At 47.9% G+C, this 27,066-nt stretch overlaps 1 protein-coding gene across 1 annotated transcript in view; it reads right to left on the bottom strand.

The window, feature by feature from the left end:
* The window catches only part of LOC138527822 (cholinesterase-like), a 69,014-nt gene that overhangs the window by 31,845 nt on the left and 10,103 nt on the right, over positions 1-27,066 (bottom strand). The window contains exon 2 of the mRNA XM_069639152.1: positions 22,395-22,757. Within this exon, the coding sequence (XP_069495253.1) occupies positions 22,395-22,757 (363 nt within the window). The remainder of the gene's footprint in view (positions 1-22,394; positions 22,758-27,066) is intronic.

Below are 27,066 nucleotides of genomic sequence, written 5' to 3'. Positions count from 1 at the left end.
TCACTCTCGCACATTCAAAGGAAATGTTTATCCGTGTCTAGTCAAATAATAATTTAGCAGCAGCCATCTGGATCTTGTAAGCACTGTGCTACTGTGAGTGTTGGCTCAATAGCGCTTGAGTCTCAGTGGGCCTCGGCCCATTGTTCCCAGCAACGGCCACTGTGTTAAGGATTTCAATCTGGTGACACACACCTTGGTCTCAGCCTAGTATGTAGTGCACAACTGAGATGACTTTCTCTTTATTTTATGCAGATTCAATTTGGGATGGTACACAACTCGTCTCACCACCCCCTTTTTAAAATAGCCCGGGTCACAATGGACCATGAACCAGGCTGGTTACTGAAAATGCAATAATTATTTACTTTAAGATTCAAAGGAAATCATACAATTTTAATATGGGGCAGAAATCACCAATGGGGTGATAAATACAATGAAAATGGAAGCAATGCACTTGGCTAACCTTCTCCTAATTTAAACCCTTTGCAAAGGCATGAAATGACACTCGGAAATGGGCAAATAAATAATGAATGTGCGGTTAAATGTGTGAGGCAAATATGATTTCTCCCAACAACAGGAATACAGAAACACTAGCAATCACAATGCAGTGGATCAAAAAATAGCATACTATTCGAAAATGAGTGGAAAGTTAGAACATGCTGCAGCTGAATGACACGTTGGAAAGTTGCAATTTTCTCAATTCCCATTTAAAATGACAGGAAAGTTTTTTTTTATAAAAACGGGTGAAATACTGAAAATCGCAATGCGGTTTCTGTTCTTGGGGACAGATGTATATCACAGGGACAATATCAAAGTGAAAGAATGGTGGTAGCTGAAGATTTGGATGAGATTTTCAGGGTGGAATGGGGTTTAGTTATAGGAAAAATAGAGCAGTTAAAATGAAAACATTCGGTTTTGAAAGAAAGGCAAATGTTACTTAAACTAAATTAAATTATCTGGACTATATTGTTAAAGAGGAACACAGTAAGCTCCAAGGTTGATTCGCGAGGTCAACCTTATCACCCTAGTGCTCAACTTTAACTGGAAATTAGTTTGATTACTCAAAATATATAACTAAGGGCTTAGGATTTACACCAGACAGAAATGAAAAGAGAGATGGCGCTAGCACTTAGAAACCAAGGACAGGGTACACAGAGAATTCTAACAGTTTTAACAAGTTACCAGGGTATAAATAGGATTGCTTAGAGAGTGTAATACAGACAAAAGGGTCAAGATTGGGAGACTATGGGGGTCATTACGAGTGCGGCAGCAAGGGGTTAATGGTGCCGCTAAGGATGCCGGTTCCTTTAACCCCTTACTGCCGCATTCTGAGGTCCTTTAGCAGGTCCCACTAAGGCCGGCTGGTAAAACCAGCCGTCATTAGCGGGAGCCGCTAAGGGACCAGCGAGCTAATAACGGGCCAGTTATTTACGGGCCCGTTATTAGCTCTCTCCCTATTCCCATTGAGCCCTATGGGGGCTCGAATGGGAATGGAGAAGGGCATTTTGAATGGGGACTTACCGGGTCCTCCAAGGTTGGAATGACCCGGTAAGTTCCCATTCAAAGAACCCGGACACGACTTTGGAGGCAGCCATCATGCTAATAGCACCATGGATACCTCAAAACTTGTAATGACACCCTATGTGTTTCTCTGTGATGGGGAGATACTCACATTCCACGCTTAGGTTTGGAATTATGGAACAGCCAACTGGGTCTGATCACCACACGGCGGAAACACCTTATAGCAAACAGCTAGGCAATTCTGGTCACTGGATGGCCAGAACAGCTGGATGGCAGGGTTGCAGCGGGCATGCATGTATTGGGCAGCAAGCTGGTCTGATTTCAGAATGCAAAAGGTATCACAGCTTTCCCTTTTTTAATGGGATTTAAGTGGGGGGTTTTTCTGGATCAATGGCCTTGCTGGGACAGGATCAGCAATGCTTTGGCCTTGCTGGAGTAGGGTCAGCAATGCTTTGGACTTCTAGTGAAATCTGGAATTAGCAAGATGAATGGCGCAGATCAGGAACGCAGCCGCAGGAAATTCAGGAGAGACTGTGTTTCTCCCCATATATGGGCATGCCTTTCCAAGGCTACCCCCTCAACCCAGGGTTGTCACAGAGATTTCCTTTGAAGCTTCTGGTAAAAGTCATGAGAAAGTGTGATTTTTCACTTTGCACATCCATGTCCTAGAAGTTCCATTGTAAAATGGCTCAGCCCAGACCCAAGTCTGATCAGTATGTGAAGTTTCTTTGTCTTGGTCAATCAAGGTTTCCAACCTAGCGATTATCAGCCAGGTGTCCTGGAAGTTTATGGTGGTTCCCTTTTGGGGGAAGCCTTAGCTCTGACCAACCTGGAATAACCTGTTTTGGGAGCTTGCAAAATCCAGTCCATGCAGTTTAACAGTATTATATTTCTTTTAGTTTGTCCTGAATCAAAACAAGCCTGTTTAATGAAACAGCCCATATATGTTTCCCCAGTAACAACCCCCTTTACATTGCTAGGCATGGACAAGCTTTCATTCAAGATTGTACTTTTTAAAACAGGCATTTTTTTCCTCTGGTTTGTAAAAGCCCATTCTGACACATGTGGTGAAAGCTGGTATATTCCTTTCAAATTCGGTTTTGCTCTTCCATCTGGATTCCCACATGGTTTTGTAGCTGTAGTCAGCTTGTTTTACACAACAGTCTGTACAAGGCAAAAGTCTTCATGGAATTGACATGTGCACAGAAAGCTATGATTTTCTTTTCAAGCAATGATTTTTTTGACATTTTGTAGCAAAATGTAAGCGTTTCCCGTGTAGCAAGGAAAGCTTTTGTTGATTTTCTCAGGTTTGGCTGGCACAGCCTGTCATTCAGGAATACGGCTCTTTTCTGATGGAGCACAGTGTGACTATGGCTGGACATGATAGGGTCTTTTTGATAAAAGCAGTTTGATGAAAACAGGGAAAAATAGCATCAGAGCGGCATCATTTTTAAAGGTGAAATATTCCCTTTTTCAATGGGAATTTTGGGCTTGCAGCAAAACAGCGCTGCTTTTTCCCTCCATTTCTTTAAGACAACCAAGAACACACCCTAGTAGCCTTTCTCGGGGTACTTCTTGTTCCATCTTGCCCAATGGCACTTGGCAAGACAGTGCAGCCATCCTTTTGTCTGTGCAAATGCAGTTTGGGTGCAATGGCGCTCACAGGAGCCAGCACAGCTATTTTGCTGGTTCTACTGAAGTGCAGCTTGGTGATGTGGGGAAGTACTGCTGAGTGGGTAAACATATCCCACAAATTCCCCCCCAAACCCCTGACTCTACTGAGATTGCTTGTCGAGGGAGAGTAGCGGAAAGTGAGATTCATCAGTGGGGCATAGCGTGGTCCATCAGGTGTGCAAAACGGGGTCCATCAGGTGTAGTCCTTTCATCATCAGGGAGCAGTGCTCCACGATCCTCCTGTTGTCTCTTGTTATAGTATGGAGCAACACCCACAGCTTTCTCTTGGATCTTCCTTTATGGTGTTGAGCGACACCCCGAGATCTTCTTCGACTTCTCCTTTCCAGGTCCCTGGGGAGGTCCTCCTTGGTTATGAATAGGCGCAACCAGTATGAATCTATAAAATAAAGAACAGGTTACTACATTTTCCCACTGACTGCCACCCCGGAAGGATGACAGCAGTAGGACACACATGCATACAATAATGACAATTGACAATGAAGAAAAATACTCCCTGTTACATAATTATACCTATAAATCTATCTGTTCCCTTCTGGTTCTTCTTTGTCTGGATCTTATTCTTCAGATGTCTCCTCTATTTGATTCTCCCTTGGCTCTTCAATTTACTGCAAAATGTGCCTAGGGTGACAACTCTTCAGCTGACTAATATGGACCCATTTCTCTTCTGTCAGTTCGCCTTTGGGGATGCTGATTCCGTAGGCAACAGGTGAAATGTTATCTACAATTTCGAAAGGACCCCACCAGCTTGGCAAAAATGTACATTCTTTGGTCTGGTTCCTTTGGAAATTGTGCAAGTAGACACTGTCTCCTACTTGGGATTCCTTTTTGGTTGTTTTTAAATCATATTGATTCTTCATATCGTCTGCAGATCTTTCCAGATTCCGTTGAGCGTACGCAAAAGCATGTTGAAGGTATTTTCTTAGATTCTCAACATACTCATGAGTTGTGGAGGCGTTTATCAGTGTCTGCTCTTGTGTTCTTTAGAGCAGATGCTGAGGCAGCACCATCCTTTGTCCAGTCATCAGCTCAAATGGAGACATCTTAGTTGCAGAAGAAGGTGTAGATCTGATGGCCATCAAAACAAGCGGTAATCAGATGTCCCAACTTGGCCCAAAATCTGCCACAAACCTTTTTAGAATGCTCTCAATTGTTTTATTGTACATCACCAACTCCACCACTAGAGGACTGCCGGTATGCAATGTGAAGTTTCCTTTTAACCCCAAGTATCTCCCACATCTTTGTCATCATTTCACTGGTGAAGTGACTACCTCGATCTGACTCAATCCTTTGGGGTAGGCCAAAATACGAGAAGATGTGGTTGATCATCAGCGCAGGTGCTGTTTCTGCCTTGCAATTTGGGGCTGGGAGACATTCCACCCATTTGGTAAACAAGCATGTTATGGTTAACATGTACTTGTTCCCCCTAGAGGAGCGAATCACGGGCCCAATGAAAACTACTTGTAAATCTGACCAAGGCAGTGTCATCCCCCTCTTCTGGAGGGGAGCTCGGTGTGTGAGTGAAGTTGGCTGAAATTGTACACACATAAGACACCCTTTCAAATATTGCCCTCTGTGTGGCCAGTATGCAACATCCCGCAAGATTTCTAAAGAAGTGTGAAACCCCAATGACCGACTGTGGCCGCATCATGGCCGTGACTTAGCATCAGGCTTCAGAATGAGGTAGGGACCATCCCCTGGTCACAGCCAGATATCGATCTCCTTACCAACAAACCATCTTGGATTCGGAACATTTTTGGAGACTTCATCAACACTCTGAGGTCCTCTTTTCCAATGTAATCGGTAGCCGTCAGGGGAAAGTTCTCAGGGTCCTCAATGTGTTGATAAGATATACCAATAATTGGATCCCCTTTTTGTGCTATGATTAAATCAGCATCTGGGGTCTCCTTACTCCACTGGGCAGTTGAGAGTTCATTGTGAGTATTTGTCTGGGACCTAGTGATAGCAGTGACCTGGATTTCCCCCAACAGGGATTTGATTTTGAGGAGGTCCTCTTGGATGGCTCCGGTTTTGGCCAGCTGATCAGCTAGGTTGTTTTCAGTTCTGTATGGCCCCTCTATTCTGGAATGACCCTTGATCTTCTTCTAATAGATGGTCATCCCACTAGAGGTGACCAGATCATCAATTTTTTGGATTAGCTTGCCATGTTTGAGAGGTTTTTTATTAGCACATAGCATGCCTCTGGTTTTCCAATTAACCAGGTGCTCCACTAACCCGTTCTGGACATAATCTGAATCAGTAATTATGACCAGTTCATAATGGAGTTGGTGTTGGATGGCAGTGAGGATGGCCTGATGAACTGCCATCAACTCCGCCACCTGACTACTGCGGGGATGGATTTTGTACCCAGTGAAAGGTTGCAGGGCATCATTCACCCAAGCATTCCCAACGCCGGCCTCCAATTCCTTTTCCCTGTTATTGTCAACATGGTAGGAGCACCCGTCCACATAAACTGTGAGCATTCACTCGCTCTTGTCTTCTTCATAGACTTTGTCCAGGGAATTCAGGTACACCTCCATGTTGTCCTGGATTGTAAGACTTTCGTCCTTGAGACAGTTTTCTCAGGCACAATCATGCAAGTCAGCCAGACCTTGCGCGAGGGGGCTCTTCTTGTTTTTGCCATATCTGACCTCCACAGGAAAGCCTTGCATTGACAGAATCCAGGAAATAATTCTGGAATTTCTCACATTTCTGGCCCAGATTCTGTCACTTTGGAGATATTGCAGAGTCTGGTGTGGAGTCTCCACTATGATGTGTTCCCCCTGGATGAACGGGCAGTAATAGTTGAATTTTTCCTCCACAGAGGATATAAAGTCTTGCTTGCATAGGAGATGACTTTATTGACCTTGTCATGCTTTTGATATAATACTGCTGTCAAGCATGTATTCGAGAACCCTGTCTCCAAGAAGAACTTCTTGTTTTTGACATGGTAAGCTAGACAAGGCGCTTGTGAGAGGCTTCTTTTGAGTTGTTTTACTGCCTCAGCTTGTTCTGGACCCCACACCCACTTGACCCCCCTCAACAGATGGATCAGGGGTCTTGTGATCTCTGCGTAATCCTCAATGAACTTCCTACTGTAATTAGTCAGTCCAAGAAGTCTTCTTAGCTCACACAGAGTTGTGGGGTCTTTCAGTTTTAGGAGTGCTTCCACTTTCTTCTCCTCGGGACAAAGACCCTCAGGAGTTATCTTGTGCCTCAAGAAGTTGACATGGGCCCTGCACCACTGTGCCTTTTGGAAGGATAGTTTTGCTCCGGCAACCCCCAACTGGGTCAGAACATAACAGATTTCTGCTATGTGTTCCTCCACAGTTGAGCTTTTTATCTGGACATCATCCAAATAGGCCAGGTTACCCCTTTCAAGTCGGGCATGGCCTTATGTAGGAAGATGTTGAATTCATTGCTGGGGTTGATGTATCCAAAGGGAGTCCGGGTCCACATGTACTGCTGCGCTGCCCCCGAAGGTAAAGGCCAGCTTGTATTGGTCCTACCTAGACAGACACAATCCAGTACCCAATGGTCAGGCCAAAGGCAGTACATACCTTTGACCCATGGATCTGGGCCAGTCCTTGGTCAATGTATGGGAGAGGCCAACAGGACATGTGGACCCATTTATTTAGCTCTCTAAGGTCAGCACAGACTCTCCAGCACTGGATTATTAAAGGTGCTGTGGACTGGATGAATTATCCCACAGGACTCAAGGTTTTTGATTATTTCCATCAGGGACACCATGGATGCGAAGGCAAGCGATATTGTTTCAAAAACACGAGAGTCATTCCAGGGTCCATGGGAATTGTTGTTGTATAGATTTCGGTGCGACCACAGTCATACAAGTCCACCGCAAAGAGATCTTGAAAATCTAAGAACACCTGTTTCAACTTTTGCTTTTGCTCCAGAGTCTCACAGGCATCAGCAAGGTTGACTCACTCTTCAACCATTTGCCTGAAGCCTGGAAAGACTTCGGGCTTTGCTATCTCCGCGGCTTCCACCAGTTGGGTGGAGAGGTCCCTGGTTAGAGTATTGACCTGGACAGAGGGTTTCAGGTGGGAGAGGCTGTCATTGTGGAACTAGAAGATCATTTCATCCTGCCTGACGTCACAGGTCACCTCTTCCTCACCATAAGGGCAGGAAGAGTACACCAGGAAATTCCCCCCTTGCCGGGTGAAGATCCTGCCTGGTGGTAAGTCATTGTCACTATCATTGTCAAAGCAGTAATTGGGGATTGGTCCTATCAGTTCATTTCCTAGATCCATGGAAAAATGATGGTCATCAGCTGCAATTCCAATAATGGTGCCTATGCCCAGAGTGATACTCCTGAGTTCGCTGTTATATACCAATATTGGAATGGTGTTGTGTTCTGTATTGACTAATGGGGTTGGGTTTAACCCCATCCCCTGCTGTTGGAGATGGACGTTGAGGTGGACATATGCATCAGGATTCTGCAGTTTCTGTCCTCTTTTAATTTTTAATTCAAGTGGGAATAGTCGGGTCCATCATGGGATGGTGACCTCCTCTCCAATTTGAACTTCAACTGCATACGGCAGCAATTGGGCTGACCGAAATGCTTTTTCTGAATAATCAAAGTCTATGGGATTGCCCCCTAGTCGGGACAAGGCTTTGTAATTTATCAAGTCCAAATTAATGGCAAAATGATTGAGAATGTCTCTGCCTAAATAGAATGCAGCAGGGACAACTCTCACAACCCAACAATTATATTCTATGTTTTTATTTCCTATAGAAATTTTGAGTATACACCTGCTAGACAGGAGATGTTTGGAATTGGGAGTTTGCAGGGCCATTTCCCACTTATTGATCAATGTAAATGTGGGAGTGGCTGGATCTTTTGGGAGCTTTCGGAACATGGCTTCGCTGATGAAGTTCTTACCGTTGTTCACGCACACTCAGGCGAGAACAGACCCCTTCCCATCATTTAACTGAATAGGGATGAACAACTTTTCTCTAATTTTCTGAATATCAGCTAAACTTTGAGCTTGTTTCTCATCACTTTCGAGTATAGAATTGGGATTTTCAGATTATGAATTGGTATAGAATTTCAAAGTATTTCCTTCCAGTCTGGAATGCCACTTGAAACTGGAAGGAAGGTTGATTTTCAGGAATGGAGAGGAGTTCTCATCACCAATTTGTTGTCCTACAGCACTTGCTGCCACATCAGGTATTTGATTGTTCTGGAAATGAAACTCAATATGATCAGGTTTTTGTTCAACCATGTGGCATGTGCCATTTAAACTAACATGGTTGACACTCTGTTTTAATTTTATTGGCCTGTTAGTCTGAGTCCAGAGGACCTTGTTCACACAGTCTGTTAGGGGGGACAACCTACGCAGGATGTCAATCCCTAGTAGACAGGGTGTGCCCTCTGGATTCACGACTATGATCGGGTGTTTCACTTTGTGTCGCCCAATTTTTATTTCCAAATCCGCAGTCCCCTTGACAGGAATTTCACTCCCATCGAAGATGTGGAGTTGTTCAGGAAGAGGGGTGAGAGGGATCTGGAATCTCTCCCCCCTCCCTGAATTTAGCTGCTCAAAGGCCCTTTTTGACAGAAGAGTGGTTTGGGATCCAGTGTCCACCAGCGCTGCAAAGGTACACTGCCCTTGCACTTGGACCGTGGCAAAAATCAACCCTCCTTCTCCTTAAGTGGGCAAAGGTAATGTGCATTTTGGGCAAGCTGGGTGGTCAATTTCCTTATTTTGGACTCCGACACAGTGGTAGTTTGGGCATAATTCTGTTTTGGAGTTTGGGAATCTGAAAGCAAAATTTTACATTCTGATATTTGGGGAGTTTCGGGCTCCCCTTTTTCTGATTCTGGGTTGCCCCCAGCCCCTTTTTAGAGGCAGTCACCAGAATTGATTTGTGAATCTTGGGACTCCTCTTTAAATACTTGGTTCCCTGCATGCTCATTCTTGGGTTCAAGGATGGGCAATTCTGAATCTGTCCCACACCCGCCCAGTCTTCATTTAGATCTCTTGGGACCCATTTTTCTTTGGGAGGAGTTCCCCTGACCCTGAAGGAGAAGATCTTTTTCCCAGAATCTTTTAAGGATTCTTCCCCTTCAAACTGGAGGACACTAACTTCCTCCACAAAATGGACCTTTTTAAAGTCTTTATTTCTCCTACCCGGTTTATAGTCATTTGGGCAAAAACAAAAATGTCGAAAGTCAAAATGTAGAAAAAAAAAGTCAAAATAAAGTCACATTTCTTTTTCAATATGTTTTTTTTTTCGAAATGGGGGGGTTCTATTTTTTTTTATTTTATCCCTTTTTTTACTTACCGAACCCAAAAAATACATATAAATAAAAAAAGAATACATTCAACTTTTTTTTTTATATTTTTTTTCGACATTTTTGTCATTCGACTTTTTTATCGACATTTTTGACTGACCACCCTCCTACCCACCCTTTGTTCCCTGGGTTGCAGAATTTCAGGGGCAAGAGATTTGTGTTCTGGTTCCTGGGTGCTTTTCACGAGTGAGGAAGGAAGCTTCCTCCAGGGCTTTACACCCCCCTTACCCCCGTGCCTCCTCCTCTGGAACCGGTAAATTGTCAGGTTTCTCTCCCCGTCATTGTTCTGGGGTGCCAGACGCTTGGTTTGTGGGGTTCTGAGCCGCCATGTTCATCTGAGAGTTCTGTTGAGCCCTCAACATGCGACCCAGATCCTGGGCAAGGTTCTGGACCTGGCGCTCCAGTTGGGACACCCGTTCCGGCTGGTACGGGGTTCTCTGTTCAAATCTAGGTAGATCACGGGAACGGTAACTATCCCTTCTCCTGTAGTACCATGGATATTGTGAATTTTGGTAACCCTCCACCCTTGGCCTCCGCTCTCCCGGCTTCACACACCCGCCGCAGTAGTCCCCTCTAGCAGCGAGGCGTCCCTCCAATGTTTCTCTGCAGCCAGTAGCCTGTGGGTTTTCTCCTCCCGACGGTGGTGCCTGCTGCTGTTATTTTCACCTTCCGGCAGTACTGTGTCCTTCCGACCGCTCCTCCGTCACCTGTGCTCGCAGATCATCTACTCGCGACAGCGCTGTTTCCTCTGCTACCTCCTGATTCCGGCTGCTGCAAAGGTTGTGCAAACAAAACGAAAAGCTCCTTCTGCGACTCCTGGGCGGGTGCCTTTCGCAGTGGCTGGATGCTGCCTTCCCTACAGATCCTGCCTGTTATAAAGAGGGAAACCCCTCCCCTTTCTTTTGTCTGCCCTTCGGGGGTTTTCCCCAAGTTTCGCCGCGCTTTCCTGTTTCGTGGGCTTTGCTTTCGTTTTGCTGCGCTGAGCACTGCGCCTCCCCTTTCTCCCGAGAAGGGGAGGTCCGGAGGGGGACACTGCCCGGGTAATCAGGGGTGGCTCCTCCATTTTGCGGTGCCTTTTTGTGTTCATCATCACCTTCATTTCTTCAACACGCAATGTCGAGTGACTGCAACAGCGTTTTACGGAAGAAGGAACCAAAGGTGGAATGGCAGCCAGTGACTAACGCTCTAATTAGAATGAAAAGAAAAAAGGACACTTACTGCTACAGGTACTTATGCTACCTTCTGGATTTTGCTTTCAAATGCCAATGCACCCCTGTTTTTGCCTCTGTACGCCACGTACTCCTATTGTGTGTCATCAGATGCCCACCATGTTAGCATTTCAAGCACATGCCAGATAGTGCCATCCCGTGGCCTAGTTCTCACGTCTTGTGCCACTTTTTGCCAGCCCTAGCGAGTTAGTTATACAGCTAAACGGTACCCGGCATATCCTACACACATTTAGGGCTCCCTCACGTGCTCTCTCTTTTTCTCTCTCGCGCTCTCTGTGCTTTCATTATTTATATGCCTCTCTCGTGCTCTCTCTCTTTCTCTCTGTGCTCTCTCGTGCTCTCTCTTTCTCGCTTGCTCTCTCGGTGCTCTTTATTTCGACGCCTCTCTCCTGCTCTATCTCTTTCTCCCTATGCCTTTCTCGTGCTCTCTCTTTTTCTCTCTGTGCTCTCTCTCTCTCGCTCTCTCTCTCTCTCTCTCTCTCTCTCCTTTCTTTATTTCTATGCCCCTCTCTCTCCAGTCCCGACTCCCCCCCCCCCTTGGGGAAGAGACTCATTGTCAGGTGACCATCTGCTAGAGCCGCTCCAGCTGTTGTGACAGCAATGCGACCAGAGGGTCTGCAGGCAAGCACAAACGAAAACAAGTACAGTGGAGCCTCGTGCCGAGTACGAGAAGGTTTATTTATACACCTTTTTTTTTATCACAGGTAGCCTCGGGATAAAGTACCCCACTGGTACATCCACCAGCCTCTGGAGATGGGAACCCCATGCCTTGCATGGAACACTCAACCCAGGCTTGCTCTATACATTCCAAATGACAACACAGACCTACATGTGCCATAAGATTGCATCGCTCGTGCAGGACAGGGTACAAGCCCTCTGTTGAACAGACATACTGTACAGGTTACAACTAGCATCACAATAAAGCCCATGAGGGAACATCTACTGGCAGACCCACTAGCCTCTGCAGAAAGGCACTAACTGCCTTGCATGGAACACTCAACCCAAGTTCACTCTACACTTTCCAAATGACATGACAGACCTGTCATCTCCTCTCCCACACAGACAATGCAGCGGTACATCCCAACTCAAGTAAAAGGTGCTCAGGGAAGTTTATTCGTACATTCGTACACAGGCGCCCGAACATGATCACCCCTGACCGCTTGCTCCCTGGCGTCTTCGCCTTCCGCCAACCGGCTTCCATTCAAGAATTCCCCTGTGGCCTGGCAGCCTGGAACCTGGTGTGAGCATCGCGACAAGCTGCCAGCCACATCTTCAATGTAATTTACAACATATGCCCCTTTTTATTTCCTCTTAGTTTTCTTCTTTATAATGAGTAGTAGTAAAGGAAAAGAGTTGCAGAATAAGGAAATGAGGGGTAAGGAACAATCTATGCCATGCATCGATGCACTAACAAACAACTAGAGTTTTTAAATAGAGTTCTATGTAGAATTGCATGTGTTTCCTCCACACTTACATACACTTTCACTCTATCATCTAATCATCAAATCTGTATGGTTGTTTCCACACCCTTGTGTCGTAAGGTGTCTCTCCAATGACAATGTTGCCTTGCCCGCTCTGATCTGGGCTGTGTAGGGCGCTTCATCATTTCTTCAATGACATGGATCATGTAGTTATTGTGACTCTGGTTTGGATCTTATTGTGCCGTTTGGGGTTGCACCCCATCTTACCCGGGGTGAGTGCTTTTTCATCATTGTCATTTCCATGCAGAATCTTGATCCACCTCCAGGATTTCTAGCCATGCCAGGGGAACCACCAGTACCATGGGAGGATTGGAAAGGTCTTTTCCAAAATTATTTTGTGGCATCTGGGTTTGAGAGATTTTCTGATGAAAGAAAGTTTTCTACTCTCATGTGTCGTGTGAGAGTGGAGGCGGTATGAGTGATAAAGAAACTGGCAGATGTTAAAGGGGTGAATGGGGAGGATGGGGGGAGCAGGGATGGTGATGGCTTATATGGGAAGGCAATGAGGAAGTTGGAAGTTCAGAATGATAAACAGGTAAATAGTGTGCTGGAAAGGTATACATTTTTCTCAGGGAAGCAGGGTATTGGTGAATCCGTGGATGTATTTGTAGCTGACTTGAGAAAGTTACTGTCTTCGTGCAAATTTACAGGGAGGGAGGATGAATATATACGTGATCAACTAATGATGCACACATCCAATCCCAAAATACAAGAACAGCTGTGCAGGCGAAAAACCTGCCATTACAAGAAGCTTTAACTATAGCGAAGGTTGTGGAGCTGGTGTCTCAAGGAAGTGAATGCAAAAAACGGCAAGGAGAGTGTAAGTGTGATAAAGGATAGGGGGGACAATGAAGCCTTTTTGTGAGGAGGAGAAAATGTGTGCATAGAACAGGAGGCAGTCAAAATGCCCAGCAAGTTAACCGCAAGAGGCATTGCCCCAGATATGGATTTGGAAAGCATAACCTTAACCCTAAAGAATGTCCTTCCATGAGAGGTAAGTGTAAGAAGTGTGGCACATTGGGACATTTCACAAGATTTTGCAAGTCCAATAACAATATAGCAAAGGGTGAGGTGAGCGTGAAGTGTGTGTTGGAAGAAAATAATGAGTGGTCTAATATGATTGTACACATTGTGGGGGAAGTGGGAGATGATAAATAGGGGGAGTACACCCCAGCAGAGGTAGAGATTGTGGTGTCCGGGTGTCCTGTGAAGACATTGGCTGATTCAGGTTTGCCATACACTATTATTTCAGAGGAGAAATATGAAGAGATGTGGGGTGGCATGAGTCACATGTTACACTCAAGCGACATCCAGTCCCAGGCAGATGGTGGTGGCAAAATTGATATACAAGGTTTTGTGTGGTGCAAAGTTGCATATGGTAACAAACACATCCATGCTAAGGTGTATGTGGCAGCAAAAGGGGACTGTTTATTGGGATGGAAGCACCAGGGAAAGCTTGGATTGGATTAACACCCTGGAAAAGAGGTACAAGTAAGGTGGATTGGTAAGGATACATCTGAGAAATTCAGGGAGGTGGTGGGTAGGAAGTTCAGCAAGGTGTTCCGCAAAGGGATTGGTAAATTGTGTGGATATTGCCATAAAATTCAGTTAGTGAAGGGTGCCAGGTCGTGCGTACACAAGGTGAAGAATTTGCTGTTTGGAGTTAGGGAAAAGGTCAGGTTGGAGTAGCAGTGTCTCTGCGAACAGGGGGTTATTGAACCGATGGAATGTAGTGAGTGGTTGTCTCCCATTGTCGTTACCCAGCATCCTGATGGAAGGATTAGGCTTTGCATTGATTTAAGAGATTTGAATCACAATATATTGGTTGACAGACACCCTTTACCCCAACATGGAGGAGGTGGTGTGGTTTTCCACATTGGACCAATCGGCAGCATACTACCAGGTGGAGTTACACCACACATCAAGGGCGCTTACTTCTTTTATCATGCCCATGGGTGCATATCAGTTTAAAAGATTACCTTTCGGCTTGGCATCTGCTGCCTTTCAGAAAATCATGGAATGTCTGTTAAGGGGCATCCCAGACATTAGATGCTTCCAGGTCGATATTGTGGTGGGTGGAAAATGGAGTCAAAACACGATGTGAGTGTAAATGAGTTCCTTAGAAGGCTTGAGGTGTTGGAAATGACTGTCAAGAAGGACAAATGTCAATTTAAGGTACAACAAGTATCATTCTTGGGTCACACCCTGCATGCAAGAGGCCTGGAAACACGTCCTGAGATGGTTGGCGCCATTTTGGAAATTAGAGCCCCGGAAAACGAGGATGAGCAGAAGTAATTTCTAGGTCTGACCGAATTTTATGCCAAGTTTATAGAGAACTTTTCAGCTAAGTGCGCTATATTGAGGGATTTGTTGAGAGTGAGGGCGAAATTTATGTGTGGAGAGAAAGAAGAGAAATTATTCAGGAGAATGAAGGAGAAAGTGGCCAACGCACCCACACTACACAGGTTTGATGCCTTGGCGGAAACCACCATTGCTGTGGATGCTGCTTGTACCCATGGTCTGGGTGCAGTTCTTAGTCACTATCGGAAGGGCATGGAAGTACCGGTAGCATTTGCTGCACAAGCTCTTACTGCATTTGAATTCAAGTATTCCACTATTGAGAGGGAGAGTTTGGCGTAATACAAAGCTCCTGGTGCATCTGTTTACCACATGGGTTTCGGGTTTAGCCACGCCCAGGATCACCAGAAGGTTATCTGCCCTGTATGGTTTCAACTTTGTAGTCAGATTTGTTCTGGGCTGTTGTAATCCTGTAGCCAATGGCTTATCGAAGTCCCCAGGATATGCTCTGCGGAAGTAGAGACAGTGAGTGATGAGTGGATTGAGCAGGTGGTCAATACTGTGTACAATGCATTTTCCAAAGAGGCCTGGTTGTAAGGCATTGATAATAATAGCGAGCAAGTTGAAGGAGGCCATGTCCAAAACTGAACGGGGATGGCACTGTGGGGAGGAGGTCAGTTCACCTTTCTATAAGATCATGGACGAGCTGAGAAGCTCCATGTGGGGTTTAGCTAGAGGTGAATGATTGATTCCCCCCACATCTCTTCGGAGTGAACTGGTCAAGCGTTTGAACATAGGGCATCTGGGTAAGAGCTTGACCAAGCGCAGGTCAAGAGCACAGTTTTGGTGGCCTGGCATGGTGGGTGAGGAGGTAGGTGCTTGTCTCCCTTGTGGTGTGAGTGATAAATCGCTAAGAACGCATAAGATGGAAATTGGGAATGTGGATGCTCATGGGAGAAAGTAGCGATCAATTTTATGGGTCCCATGAACATGTTGAGACAGGAACATAGATTCGCCATTGCAATGGTTGACTATGCGTCAAGGTGGGTTGAGGTGTAGTTTGTGGAAACATTTCTACCAGGTGTGTGATTGATTTTATGGAAAGGTTGTTTTCTAGATAGGGATACCCAAGGTGGTGATTTCCAACAATGGTATTCAGGTACTTGGAAGAAAATGGCATTGAAAATCACTGTACAGCCTTATATGATCCCAAGGCCAATGGGCTAGTTAAATGCACTAATGGCATTATCAAGGAAACTATTCAATAGGCATTCGCCAATGGTCTTGAATGGAGACAAAGCATACAAGAAATGATGAGGGCGTTTAGAGACAAGCCACCAGTGTTTACTGGTGTAATACAGTTTGAGAAGATGAGGGGCAGAAAAATGCACTCAAAGATATTCCCTCATTGGCTGGTTGTGGATAAACAGTGTGCTAATGAAAATATTTATGTGAATGAGAATAGGGTGTGAGTGGGTGATGTAGTGCGAATAAGGAAACCTTTAGGGGTGCCAAAAAGGTCTTCCTGTTTTTATGATCCCATTGAGGTGGTGAGAGTGGCGAAAAGACATGCCATGAGCAGTGATGGCAGAAGGTGGAGAAAAGGCTGTGGTGCCATTGTGCACAATCCTCATGTGAGGGGGAATGTATCTGTGGAAAGAGACAGTGATGAAGTCAGGGGAGTGGGAGATGAGTGGTACAGGGGAGACAATGACAGGAGCAACCACATGAGGTAAGTGGTGAGGTGCCTTCTGTATCACACGTCAATGATTTTGTCAGGCTTCTGGATAATTCACAGGAAGGTGCACAAAGGGGACAGGAGGAGGTCTTGGAACATCATGACAAAAGTAAACCGATGAGAACTCAAAGGCATATTAGCGCAAGTAGTGAATCCTCCTACAAGTTGTGCCGAATGTATAGACCTAACTATACAGCTGGATCACCGACTGCAGAACCGGTGCTCTGATCGGGCCAGATCAGAGACTAGATCACTCTATGTTCGTCAAAAGATTATGGAACTTGTCCAATGACTGAAAGTCACTCTGAGCCAATGCAGTTAGCAGGTGTTCGGGGTCCCATTTCTAAGGAAAAAAGAAACAAAATAAGACAACAGAATCTATGCCTCTATTGTGGTTCAGCGGGTCATCACTTGCGAAACTGTCCAGTGAAACCACCGTGGAAACCAGTGGGAGCAGTAGACAAGACGGACAGGAATATCAAAGAAAATGAACTGCCGGAAAACCCCAACGCTCGACAATTGTAGAGGTCGAGTTGTCGAGCCAGAAGAAGGAAATTCAGATTGCTCATTTCGTTGTTCCAGTTATCTTAAGTAGTGACCTTCAACCTTCCAAGATATATGCTCTGGAAGCATTTGTGAACAGTGGTGCGATTGGGAACTACATGGATTATGAAATATCAGGCAAGATGGCTATTGGTATGCACCCAAAGGCTGTGGTAGAAAATGTCACCGCAGTAGATGGTACTGAACTTTGGATTAATATGGACTCTTCCATCGGAGTACCAGGATTTTCAAGAAGTATTTGAGGAAGAACAGGCTAACATGTTACCTCCTCATCGGCCATATGATTGCCAAATTGATTTGATCCCTGGTTCAAAAACCCCATGCAGCAGAATGTATGCCTTAGCTGAACAAGAAAATATTAATTTGAAGACTTATTTGGATAACTACCTTGCTAAGTCCCCTATGGTGTCTCCTCTGTTCTTCGTACCCAAGAAGGAAGGGGAACTTCGTACTTGCATAGACTATCATGCCCTAAACCAGATCACAGTTAAGAATCAGTACCCCCTTCCACTCATTCCAGTGTTAATGGACCAAGTTAAGGATTCCCACATTTTTACCAAACTTGACCTTCGAGGAGCCTACCAATTAGTGAGAATCAAAGAAGGAGATGAATAGAAAACTGCCTTCCACACAAAATGCGTCTTATATGAATACCAAGTCATGCCCTTTGGTTTATGCAATGAGTCAGCAGCCTTCCAGAACTTTATGAATGATGTTTTATGCAAATTGCTAGATATCTGTACCGTAGTGTACCTTGATGATATTCTAATTTATTCAAGCTCGGTCCAAGAGCACATAAACCATGTAAGAGCAGTTATTAAGAAATTACGGCAATACAAGCTATTTGTCAAGCTAGAGAAATGCTCCTTTCATGCAACCTCAGTGGAGTTTCTGGGATTCATCCTGTCACCAATGGGCATTCAAATGGATAACCGAAAAGTTGTTGCAGTTCTGAATTGGCCTTCCCCTATGTCAGTGAAAGGAGTCCAAAGTTTTTTTAGGATTTGCCAATTTTTACAGATGCTTTGTTGCTGGATTTTCACAACTAGTCCATCAAATAACTTTGTTATTGCGAAAACACAAGACATTCTCCTGGACCGAGGAAGCTGAAGAGGCTTTCAAGACCTTAAAAAAATCATCTTACCACTGCTCCCATTTTGAGACACCCACAACCCAACCTATCATTTGTAGTAGAAACTGACACATCCAGTGCTGCAATGGGAGCTGTATTATCCCAGAAAGATACTGAAACCAGACAACTGCATCCAATGGCTTTCTGGTCCAAGAAATGTCCAACAACAGAATTAAATTACAGCATCACAGATAAGGAGTTGCTAGCAATAAAAGACGTCTTCAAAAAATGGAGACACCATTTATTAGGGACCCGGCATACCGTCACAGTTTTCACAGACCACCGAAACCTGCAATATTTACGCAACGCAAAGGCTCAATCATCCAGACATCTCTGTTAGGCGTTGTTCTTTGCGGAATACGATTTTGTTATCACTTATCGCCCAGGGGTATGTAATGGTAAAGCGGATGCCTTGTCACGGATTGGAGAGAAAGAAGAGATCCAATGTACACCAGATCCTGTGATTATAATTCATGAAGAGAAAGTGCTGGGAGTCACTGGATCTTCAGAAGAAGACTTAAAGGCACAGATTCTCCTTAGCATGGCCACTTCAGAGTTAGAGACTTGAAAGTCAAGAGGACCCAGGTTGTTTTCCAAAATGGCGAATTTTATTGGCCTCAAGGGGCTTCCTACTTCATCAGTCTTAGCAAATGTATTCTTTGAACAAATTGTACATCTTCATGGATTTCCATCTGCAGTGATCTCTGATAGAGGGAGTCAATTTGTCTCCCGATTCTGGAGGAAATGTGAGTTGGCTAAAGTCGAAGTACGTTTATCTACAAGTCACCACCCACAAACTGACGGTCAAACAGAAAGAACCAATCAGACTCTAGAACAATACCTTCGATGTCTTCTCCACCAGATACATTATTCTTGGGTGGATGTCCTTTGGGTAGCAGAGTATGCTTATAATAACTCTGAACACCCTTCCACAGGTTATACCCTTTTCTACATACTTAATGGTTCACATCCTCCGACCTCTACCTTCGATCCAATAGAATCCTTAGAGAGGCCAGCAGTGCAGAATCCTCATGAGAACATTACCCAGATACAGAAAGAGGTTCTGAAACATTTGACTATAGCTAAAGAAAGCCAAAAGAAATTTGCAGTTAAACTTTGAAGAAAATCTCCAGAGAAGAAAGTGGGAGACAAGGTATGGTTGTCTTCTAAACACATTGGGCCTCATTACACGGTAGGCGGTAAGGGTTTACTGGTACCGGTATTTTACCGGTACCGGTAAATCCTTACCGCCTTACTACGAGGTCCCTTTGCGGGTTGGGGAATTTAACGCCTGCTTTTTGCAGGCGTTAAAAACCAACCCGCAAAGGGACCCAGGGAGCTAATTACGGTACCGCAATTTGTGGTGCCGTAATTAGAACCTTCCCCATTCCCATTTTGCCCTATGGGGCAAAAATGAGAATGGGGAAGGGCAATGGTGGAAGGGGGAATTATCGCCTCACCAACCTTGAAATGGGGCGGTAATTCCCCTTTCCAACAAGGCGGTGCCGGTATTTTACCGGCATGAACCATGGCGCTAATAGCGCCATGGTTCTCCGCCTACTGTGTAATGAGGCCCATTGCACTTAAATGTCCACGTAAATTCCAGCCTATGTTTCTGTGCCCATTCTCTGTGGAAACCATTGTCAACCCTGTAGCAGTAAGATTGAACCTGCCATCTCACATGCGAATTCATCCAGTATTCCATGTTTCTTTGCTAAAACCAGTGAATCCGGGAACCAGACTACAACCACCACCAAAACCACTAATCATAGAAGGTGAACCAGAATTCTTGGTGAAAGAAATCTTAGATTCCAAGATTGTCAAAAGGAAATTATTTTTCCTAGTGGATTGGAAAGGGTTTGGTCCACAGGACAGGACTTGGGGAACCTAGCTCAAACATTCATGCCCCCAAATTACTTCAGACGTTTCATCAGAAACACCCTACTAAACCAGGGCCGGAGGGTCTATCCTTGGGGGGGGGGGGGGATTTTTGGGGGTAAAACTGTCATGATCCCAGTCAGTGAGCACAGTTCCCATTCAGGCATTCAAGGTTGGCAAGGAACATTACATCAGTCAGCAGGTCAAAGGTGGGTGTTTGCCTGGCATAAATGGCATTCGCAACATTCACAATACGTGTTTCCATAGACTCTCATAGAGATAACATTGGTCTCATACTCTAAAGATGGCCGCCGCAAAATCGGTTTGCACCTTACAGCACGTTCCATTCACTACCAGCATTTCTCCTCACAGAACCTGTCAAAGGAGAAAATAAAGACATTAGTTTTACAGAAAAAGCATCAAAATACAAAAGATTATAGAAAATACTTACCGAAGTTATCTCCGAAGCGGTCCTTCATTCAGCATTGGTCGCTCGTTGCCGCAGCAGCTTTTGTCAGAAGTTTCCTCTCACAGCCGCAGCATCTTCAAGCAGCAGTTTTTTGCTCATAACCGCAGCATCTTCAGTCAGAAGTTTCTTCCGCAGCCTCTGCATCTTCCTAAGGTATTTTCCTCAGCTTTCCGAAAACCTGCAGACAAACAGAGGTATTTAATTAACGAATGAATTTAATAGAAAATAACAGAAGAAGTTTAAATAAGTTTTACGTACCTGAAGGTACTTCGAGTTTTTCACCTCACCGTTTTTTCTGCACTCTTCCTAAAGGCTGCAGTAACTCTGTATAGACGAACTTACGTTTGTTAAACGTTTCCTCATCCTGAGTAGCTTCGCAGTCATCCGCAGTCATGAATCATTTCCGAATTCTGCGAACCTGCAAGAAAAAGTCAATTAATTAGAAAGAGAGATCTCTCCAATGTAGGAATTAATTCAAGACATACAGATTAAAGTATTTTCTCCAAGATACTTAACCCAAAGACTGATTCTGGAAAAAGTATAGACATTGTCAAGGCAAGAGACTATAGAGTACCTCAGCATTCCAAATGTCATGGTTTCTTCAACTCAACGCGCCCTTGTAGAAAGCAGGATGGAGAGCTCCACAAAAAGTAAACACAGGTGAGAAGGGAGGATTACATAGGTATACATTTAATGCAATACCTTCTGAGTAAATAGATGTTATAGCAGCCTATTGTTGTTATTATTGTTTATACAGAAAGGGAATCCAAAAAGTGCCCAAGTACAGGTCAACAGACTGAGAAGGCATTACACTCCCGAGGAGTTCAGGTAAGCGTTACACATCCTATGGAGACTCGGTTTTGTATATAGAGATGTTGTTAATAATGTTTTTAATTACCTTCATCACCATGTTCCTTTTATCACCTGTTATATGTAAGAGGAAACATGTTGTATCTGCCTCCCACGCAGTGGCATCCCAAAGTTCTATTTTGGAATGCCATTGCATGCACACCTGCTGTGACAGATGACAGTTGGTGCACTGTTAGCATTGACCTGATTGACTCGATTGGTGACATATCCGGATGGGGTCTTGTCCTTATTAAAGCTAATTACTTACCTTATTTATGGAGTGTCCCTCTTTTATTACCACAGACGCGTTCTACGTGGGAAGGAGTCTCACACAGGGCCCCGTTTCCAAATCTGTATAGTAAGTGAAACTTTTACCAGACTCTTTGACAGACCGTTCATGCTCCAAGTAATAGTCGAAAGACCACGTTTACATACACACATTGCAAAAGGGGCTCTCTAATGCAATGAAAAACACCCTTTCCTCGATGTGGTATAAAGAAAGGGGAAGAGCAACGTGGGTTACGTCATGACGCGGTGGAAGTAATAAAAGGAAGGCACTGCCAGCCGCAAGGGGTCAATGCCAGTAACCCAATAACTGTGTCTGCATGTCCTTCTTGTCCCATGGCGCGGCCGACCTTACTCAGGTCTAGGCTGCCATGGCATCACACTCTTCACCCAAATCTGAAACACCAGTAGTCACCAACGATTAGCATTCTAGTCGGTTACTTTATTTCATGATACCTGGCTGGATTATCAGACCCATTGCATCATAATTCACAGACAACCTCTTAACAATTCTTGTGATACAGGAATCGGCAAGCACTTCCACTCATACAGTCCAGTCAGAGTTGGTATAAAAGGTGTAGACTAAGTGACCCTCATGCCCTGCTGTCACTATGGAAATGGGCAAATGTGACGGTGGTTCCCAAAAAGTGTGCGTGTGTATGTAGAGATTGTGCCGCAAACCTACAACCTGTTTGAGGTCAACTGTTTACGAAGACTTCTAGATTCCTGGTGCTATCTCCCCTCGCCTGTATCCGGCTGCATTGTTGTATTTCTGCATTGTATTTACTTTCTTGCACTATGATCCTTTGAACATTTTTCCCTCACCATGTGCCTCATAAATATCCTACTGTCATTTTGAGCACTACAACATGCAGAAATAAATAATTAAATAATGTGGAGAAAAAGCAAACTTACTGTTTTAATGTCAAAAGGAGTACTCACCCAATTCTGGCAAAATTGCCCCATGATCTCATCATCTTCCTGCTCAGGTCCACCTCTGCCTTTGTGTAGTTGTTCTTGGGATCTAGTGGTGCCCCAAACACAAATGGAATCTCGGCACCATGCATCACTCCTGCCCACTCAGGCCACACCTCCTGCACTGCACGATGGGCAAACAAATATATGAAGATAGCCTTTCCGTGCTCTACCAAATGTTTTACGAAGGATGCGGTGGGGCACGCAAAATGATAGTCTGTGAGCGGATGATTCAAAGCATTGCGATTTTTCACAGGGTTGTTCTCGTCTTTCCAGTCAGTGTACTGGAAAATGATGGAAGCCAAACCTAGCTCACCGGCTTCAGGGAAAAACATTTTCAGGGTAATTCATAGAATTCAGCGCACAAGTGGCGCACGCGGCTGGCGCACAGTGTGCGCGTGTGACTTTCTGCGCCAGCCGCGTGTGCTAAAATCCATTTCCACGCACAGCTTATTCATGGATTTTAGCATCCAAAACCAGCCGTGGCACAGAGTGGCGCAGTGACCCTGCAGCAGCACCAGTTACGCCCCCAACCCCTCCCCATGCGTCATGCACAGCGCACAAATCCCGTACATGGCGCACAGGCCCCGAACCATAAAAACGCCAGTAAAACTCCCTGCGCACCCCCCTGAATCCTTTTCCCCCCGGCGCGGGGAGTTTCCCATGCGATTGGCCCTGTGCGAGCGGGGTACGTGTGTTACTGGGTGCGCGGGAACTTTCACACGCGATTGGCCCAGTGCGAGCGGGGTACATGTGTTACTGGGGTGCGTGTGAACTATCACACGCGATTGGCCCTGTGCGAGCGGGTTACATGTATTACTGGTGTGCATGGGAACTTTCACACGCGACTGGCCCTGTGCGAACGGGGTACGTGTGTTACTGGTGTGCGCGGGAACTTTCACACGCGATTGGCCCAGTGCGAGCGGGGTACATGTGTTACTGGGGTGCGTGTGAACTATCACACGCGATTGGCCCTGTGCGAGTGGGGTACGTGTATTACTGGGGTGCGCGGGAACTATCACACGCAATTGGCTCTCTGCGAGCAGGGTACGTGTGTTACTGGGGTGCGCGGGAACTTTCACACGCAATTGGCCCTGTGCGAGCGGGGTACGTGTGTTACTGGGGTGCACAGGAACTTTCACACGCGATTGGCCCTGTGCGAGTGGGGTACATATATTACTGGGGTGCGTGTGAACTTTCACACGCGATTGGCCCTGTGCGAGCGAGCTACGTGTGTTACTGGGGTGTGCGGGAGGTTTCACACACGATTGGCCCTGTGCGAGCGGGGTACGTGTATTACTGGGGTGCGCAGGAGGTTTCACACGTGATTGGACCTGTGCGAGCGGGGTACGTGTATTACTGGGGTGCGCTGGAAGTTTCACACGTGATTGGCCCTGTGCGAGTGGGGTATGTGTGCTACTGGGGGCGCGGGAACTTTCACACGCGATTGGCCCTGTGCGGGCGGGTACGTGTTACTGGGGTGCGCAGGAGGTTTCACATGTGATTGGCCCTGTGCGAGCGGGGTACGTGTATTACTGGGGTGCACGGGAGGTTTCACACGCGATTGGCCCTGTGTGAGGGGGGTACGTGTATTACTGGGGTGCGCAGGAGGTTTCACATGCAATTGGCCCTGTGCGAGCGGGGTACGTGTATTACTGGGGTGCGCGGGAGGTTTCACACACGATTTTGCTGTCAGAGCAGGTTACGTGTATCCAGTGTGGTGCGCGGGGAGTCCTACACGTGAATTGGCAGTGTGGGTCCTCCCAGGTGTCCCCTCTACGGCCCCTGCAGGCAGCCCACACCACAGGGGACTACCCTGCAGCCCTGGACATGTCCCGCAGGAAGCCCGTCCACCATGGCCATGCCCCCCAGCCAGGCCACGTGTCACGTTGCACTAGTGATCACCAACTCATGTCCCCCTGGACCCCCACCCCCCATCAGTGAGGGGCACCTGCCAGCAGGCCCCCACTCATGTCCCACTCATGTCCCCCTGCACCCCCACCCCCATCAGTGAGGGGCACCTGCCAGCAGGCCCCCACTCATGTCCCACTCATGTCCCCCAGCACCCCCACCCCCCATCAGTGAGGCGCACCTGCCAGCAGGCCCCTACCTATGTCCCCCAGCATCCCCACCCCCCATCAGTGAGGGGTACCTGCCAGCAGGCCCCCACTCATGTCCCCCAGGACCCCCACCCCCATCAGTGAGGGGCACCTGCCAGCAGGCCCCCACTCATGTCCCCCAGCACCCCCACCCCCCATCAGTGAGGGGCACCTGCCAGCAGGCCCCCACTCATGTCCCACTCATGTCCCCCAGCACCCCCACCAGTGAGAACCACCTGCCAGCAGGCCCCCACTCATGTCCCCCAGCACCCCCACCCCCATCAGTGAGGCGCACCTGCCAGCAGGACCCCACTCATGTCCCCCAGCACCCCCACCCCCCATCAGTGAGGGGCACCTGCCAGCAGGCCCCCACTCATGTCCCCCAGCACCCCCACGCCCCATCAGTGAGGGGCACCTGCCAGCAGGCCCCCACTCATGTCCCACTCATGTCCCCCAGCACCCCCACCCCCATCAGTGGAGGGCACCTGCCAGGAGGCCCCCACTCATGTCCCACTCATGTCCCCCAGCACCCCCACCCCCATCAGTGAGGGACACCTGCCAGCAGGCCCCCGCTCATGTCCCCCAGCACCCCCACCCCCCATCAGTGAGGGGCACCTGCCAGAAGGCCCCCACTCACGTCCCACTCATGTCCCCAGCACCCCCACCCCCCATCAGTGAGGGGCACCTGCCAGCAGGCCCCCACTCATGTCCCACTCATGTCCCCCAGCACCCCCACCCCCATCAGTGAGGGGCACCTGCCAGCAGGCCCCCACTCATGTCCCCCAGCACCCCCACCCCCCATCAGTGAGGGGCACCTGCCAGCAGGCCCCCACTCATGTCCCACTCATGTCTCCCAGCACCCCCACCCCCATCAGTGAGGGGCACCTGCCAGCAGGCCCCCACTCATGTCCCACTCATGTCCCCCAGCACCCCCACCCCCCATCAGTGAGGGGCACCTGCCAGCAGGCCCCCACTCATGTCCCCCAGCACCCCCACCCCCCATCAGTGAGGGGCACCTGCCAGCAGGCCCCCACTCATGTCCCACTCATGTCCCACTCCTGTCCCCCAGCACTCCCACCAGTGAGAAGCACCTGCCAGCAGGCCCCCACTCATGTCCCACTCATGTCCCCCAGCACCCCCACCCCCATCAGTGAGGCGCACCTGCCAGCAGGCCCCCACTCATGTCCCCCAGCACCCCCACCCCCCATCAGTGAGGGGCACCTGCCAGCAGGCCCCCACTCATGTCCCACTCATGTCCCCCAGCATCCCCACCCCATCAGTGAAGGGCACCTGCCAGGAGGCCCCCACTCATGTCCCACTCATGTCCCCCAGCACTCCCACACCCCATCAGTGAGGGACACCTTCCAGCAGGCCCCCACTCATGTCCCCACACCCCCACCCCCCATCAGTGAGGGGCACCTGCCAGCAGGCCCCCACTCATGTCCCCCAGCACCCGCACCCCCATCAGTGAGGGGCACCTGCCAGCAGGCACCCACTCATATCCCCCAGCACCCCCACCCCCCATCAGTGAGGGGCACCTGCCAGCAGGCCCCCACTCATGTCCCACTCATGTCTCCCAGCACCCCCACCCCCCATCAGTGAGGGGCACCTGCCAGCCGGCCCCCACTCATGTCCCACTCATGTCCCCCAGCACCCCCACCCCCCATCAGTGAGGGGCACCTGCCAGCAGGCCCCCACTCATGTCCCCCAGCACCCCCACCCCCCATCAGTGAGGGGCACCTGCCAGCAGGCCCCCACTCATGTCCCACTCATGTCCCACTCATGTCCCCCAGCACCCCCACCAGTGAGAAGCACCTGCCAGCAGGCCCCCACTCATGTCCCACTCATGTCCCCCAGCACCCCCACCCCCCATCAGTGAGGCGCACCTGCCAGCAGGCCCCCACTCATGTCCCCCAGCACCCCCGCCCCCCATCAGTGAGGGGCACCTGCCAGCAGGCCCCCACTCATGTCCCACTCATGTCCCCCAGCACCCCCACCCCATCAGTGAAGGGCACCTGCCAGGAGGCCCCCACTCATGTCCCACTCATGTCCCCCAGCACCCCCACCCCCCATCAGTGAGGGACACCTTCCAGCAGGTCCCCACTCATGTCCCCCACACCCCCACCCCCCATCAGTGAGGGGCACCTGCCAGCAGGCCCCCACTCATGTCCCCCAGCACCTGCACCCCCCATCAGTGAGGGGCACCTGCCAGCAGGCACCCACTCATGTCCCACTATGTCCCCCAGCACCCCCACCCCGCATCAGTGAGGGGCACCTGCCATCAGGCCCCCACTCATGTCCCACTCATGTCCCCCAGCACCCCCACCCCCCATCAGTGAGGGGCACCTGCCAGCAGGCCCCCACTCATTTCCCCCCCAACATGTCAACATGACCCACAATCATGGCCCTCATTTCCACCAAAATCCCATGGCACGCCACCCCTGCCCAAATAACCAACCAAGCATAACATACACCCCACATTCAAATGCCCATTACATGAAACAACCCAAATGGCATGTATGTACATCAACAAATGTCCG

The sequence above is a fragment of the Ambystoma mexicanum genome, chromosome 1p (assembly GCF_040938575.1).
Source record: "Ambystoma mexicanum isolate Mex_15411 chromosome 1p, UKY_AmexF1_1, whole genome shotgun sequence".
NCBI classification, from domain to species: Eukaryota; Metazoa; Chordata; class Amphibia; order Caudata; family Ambystomatidae; genus Ambystoma; species Ambystoma mexicanum.
Note: the sequence above shows the minus strand (reverse complement) of the source record. Positions and strands in the feature narration are given on the sequence as shown.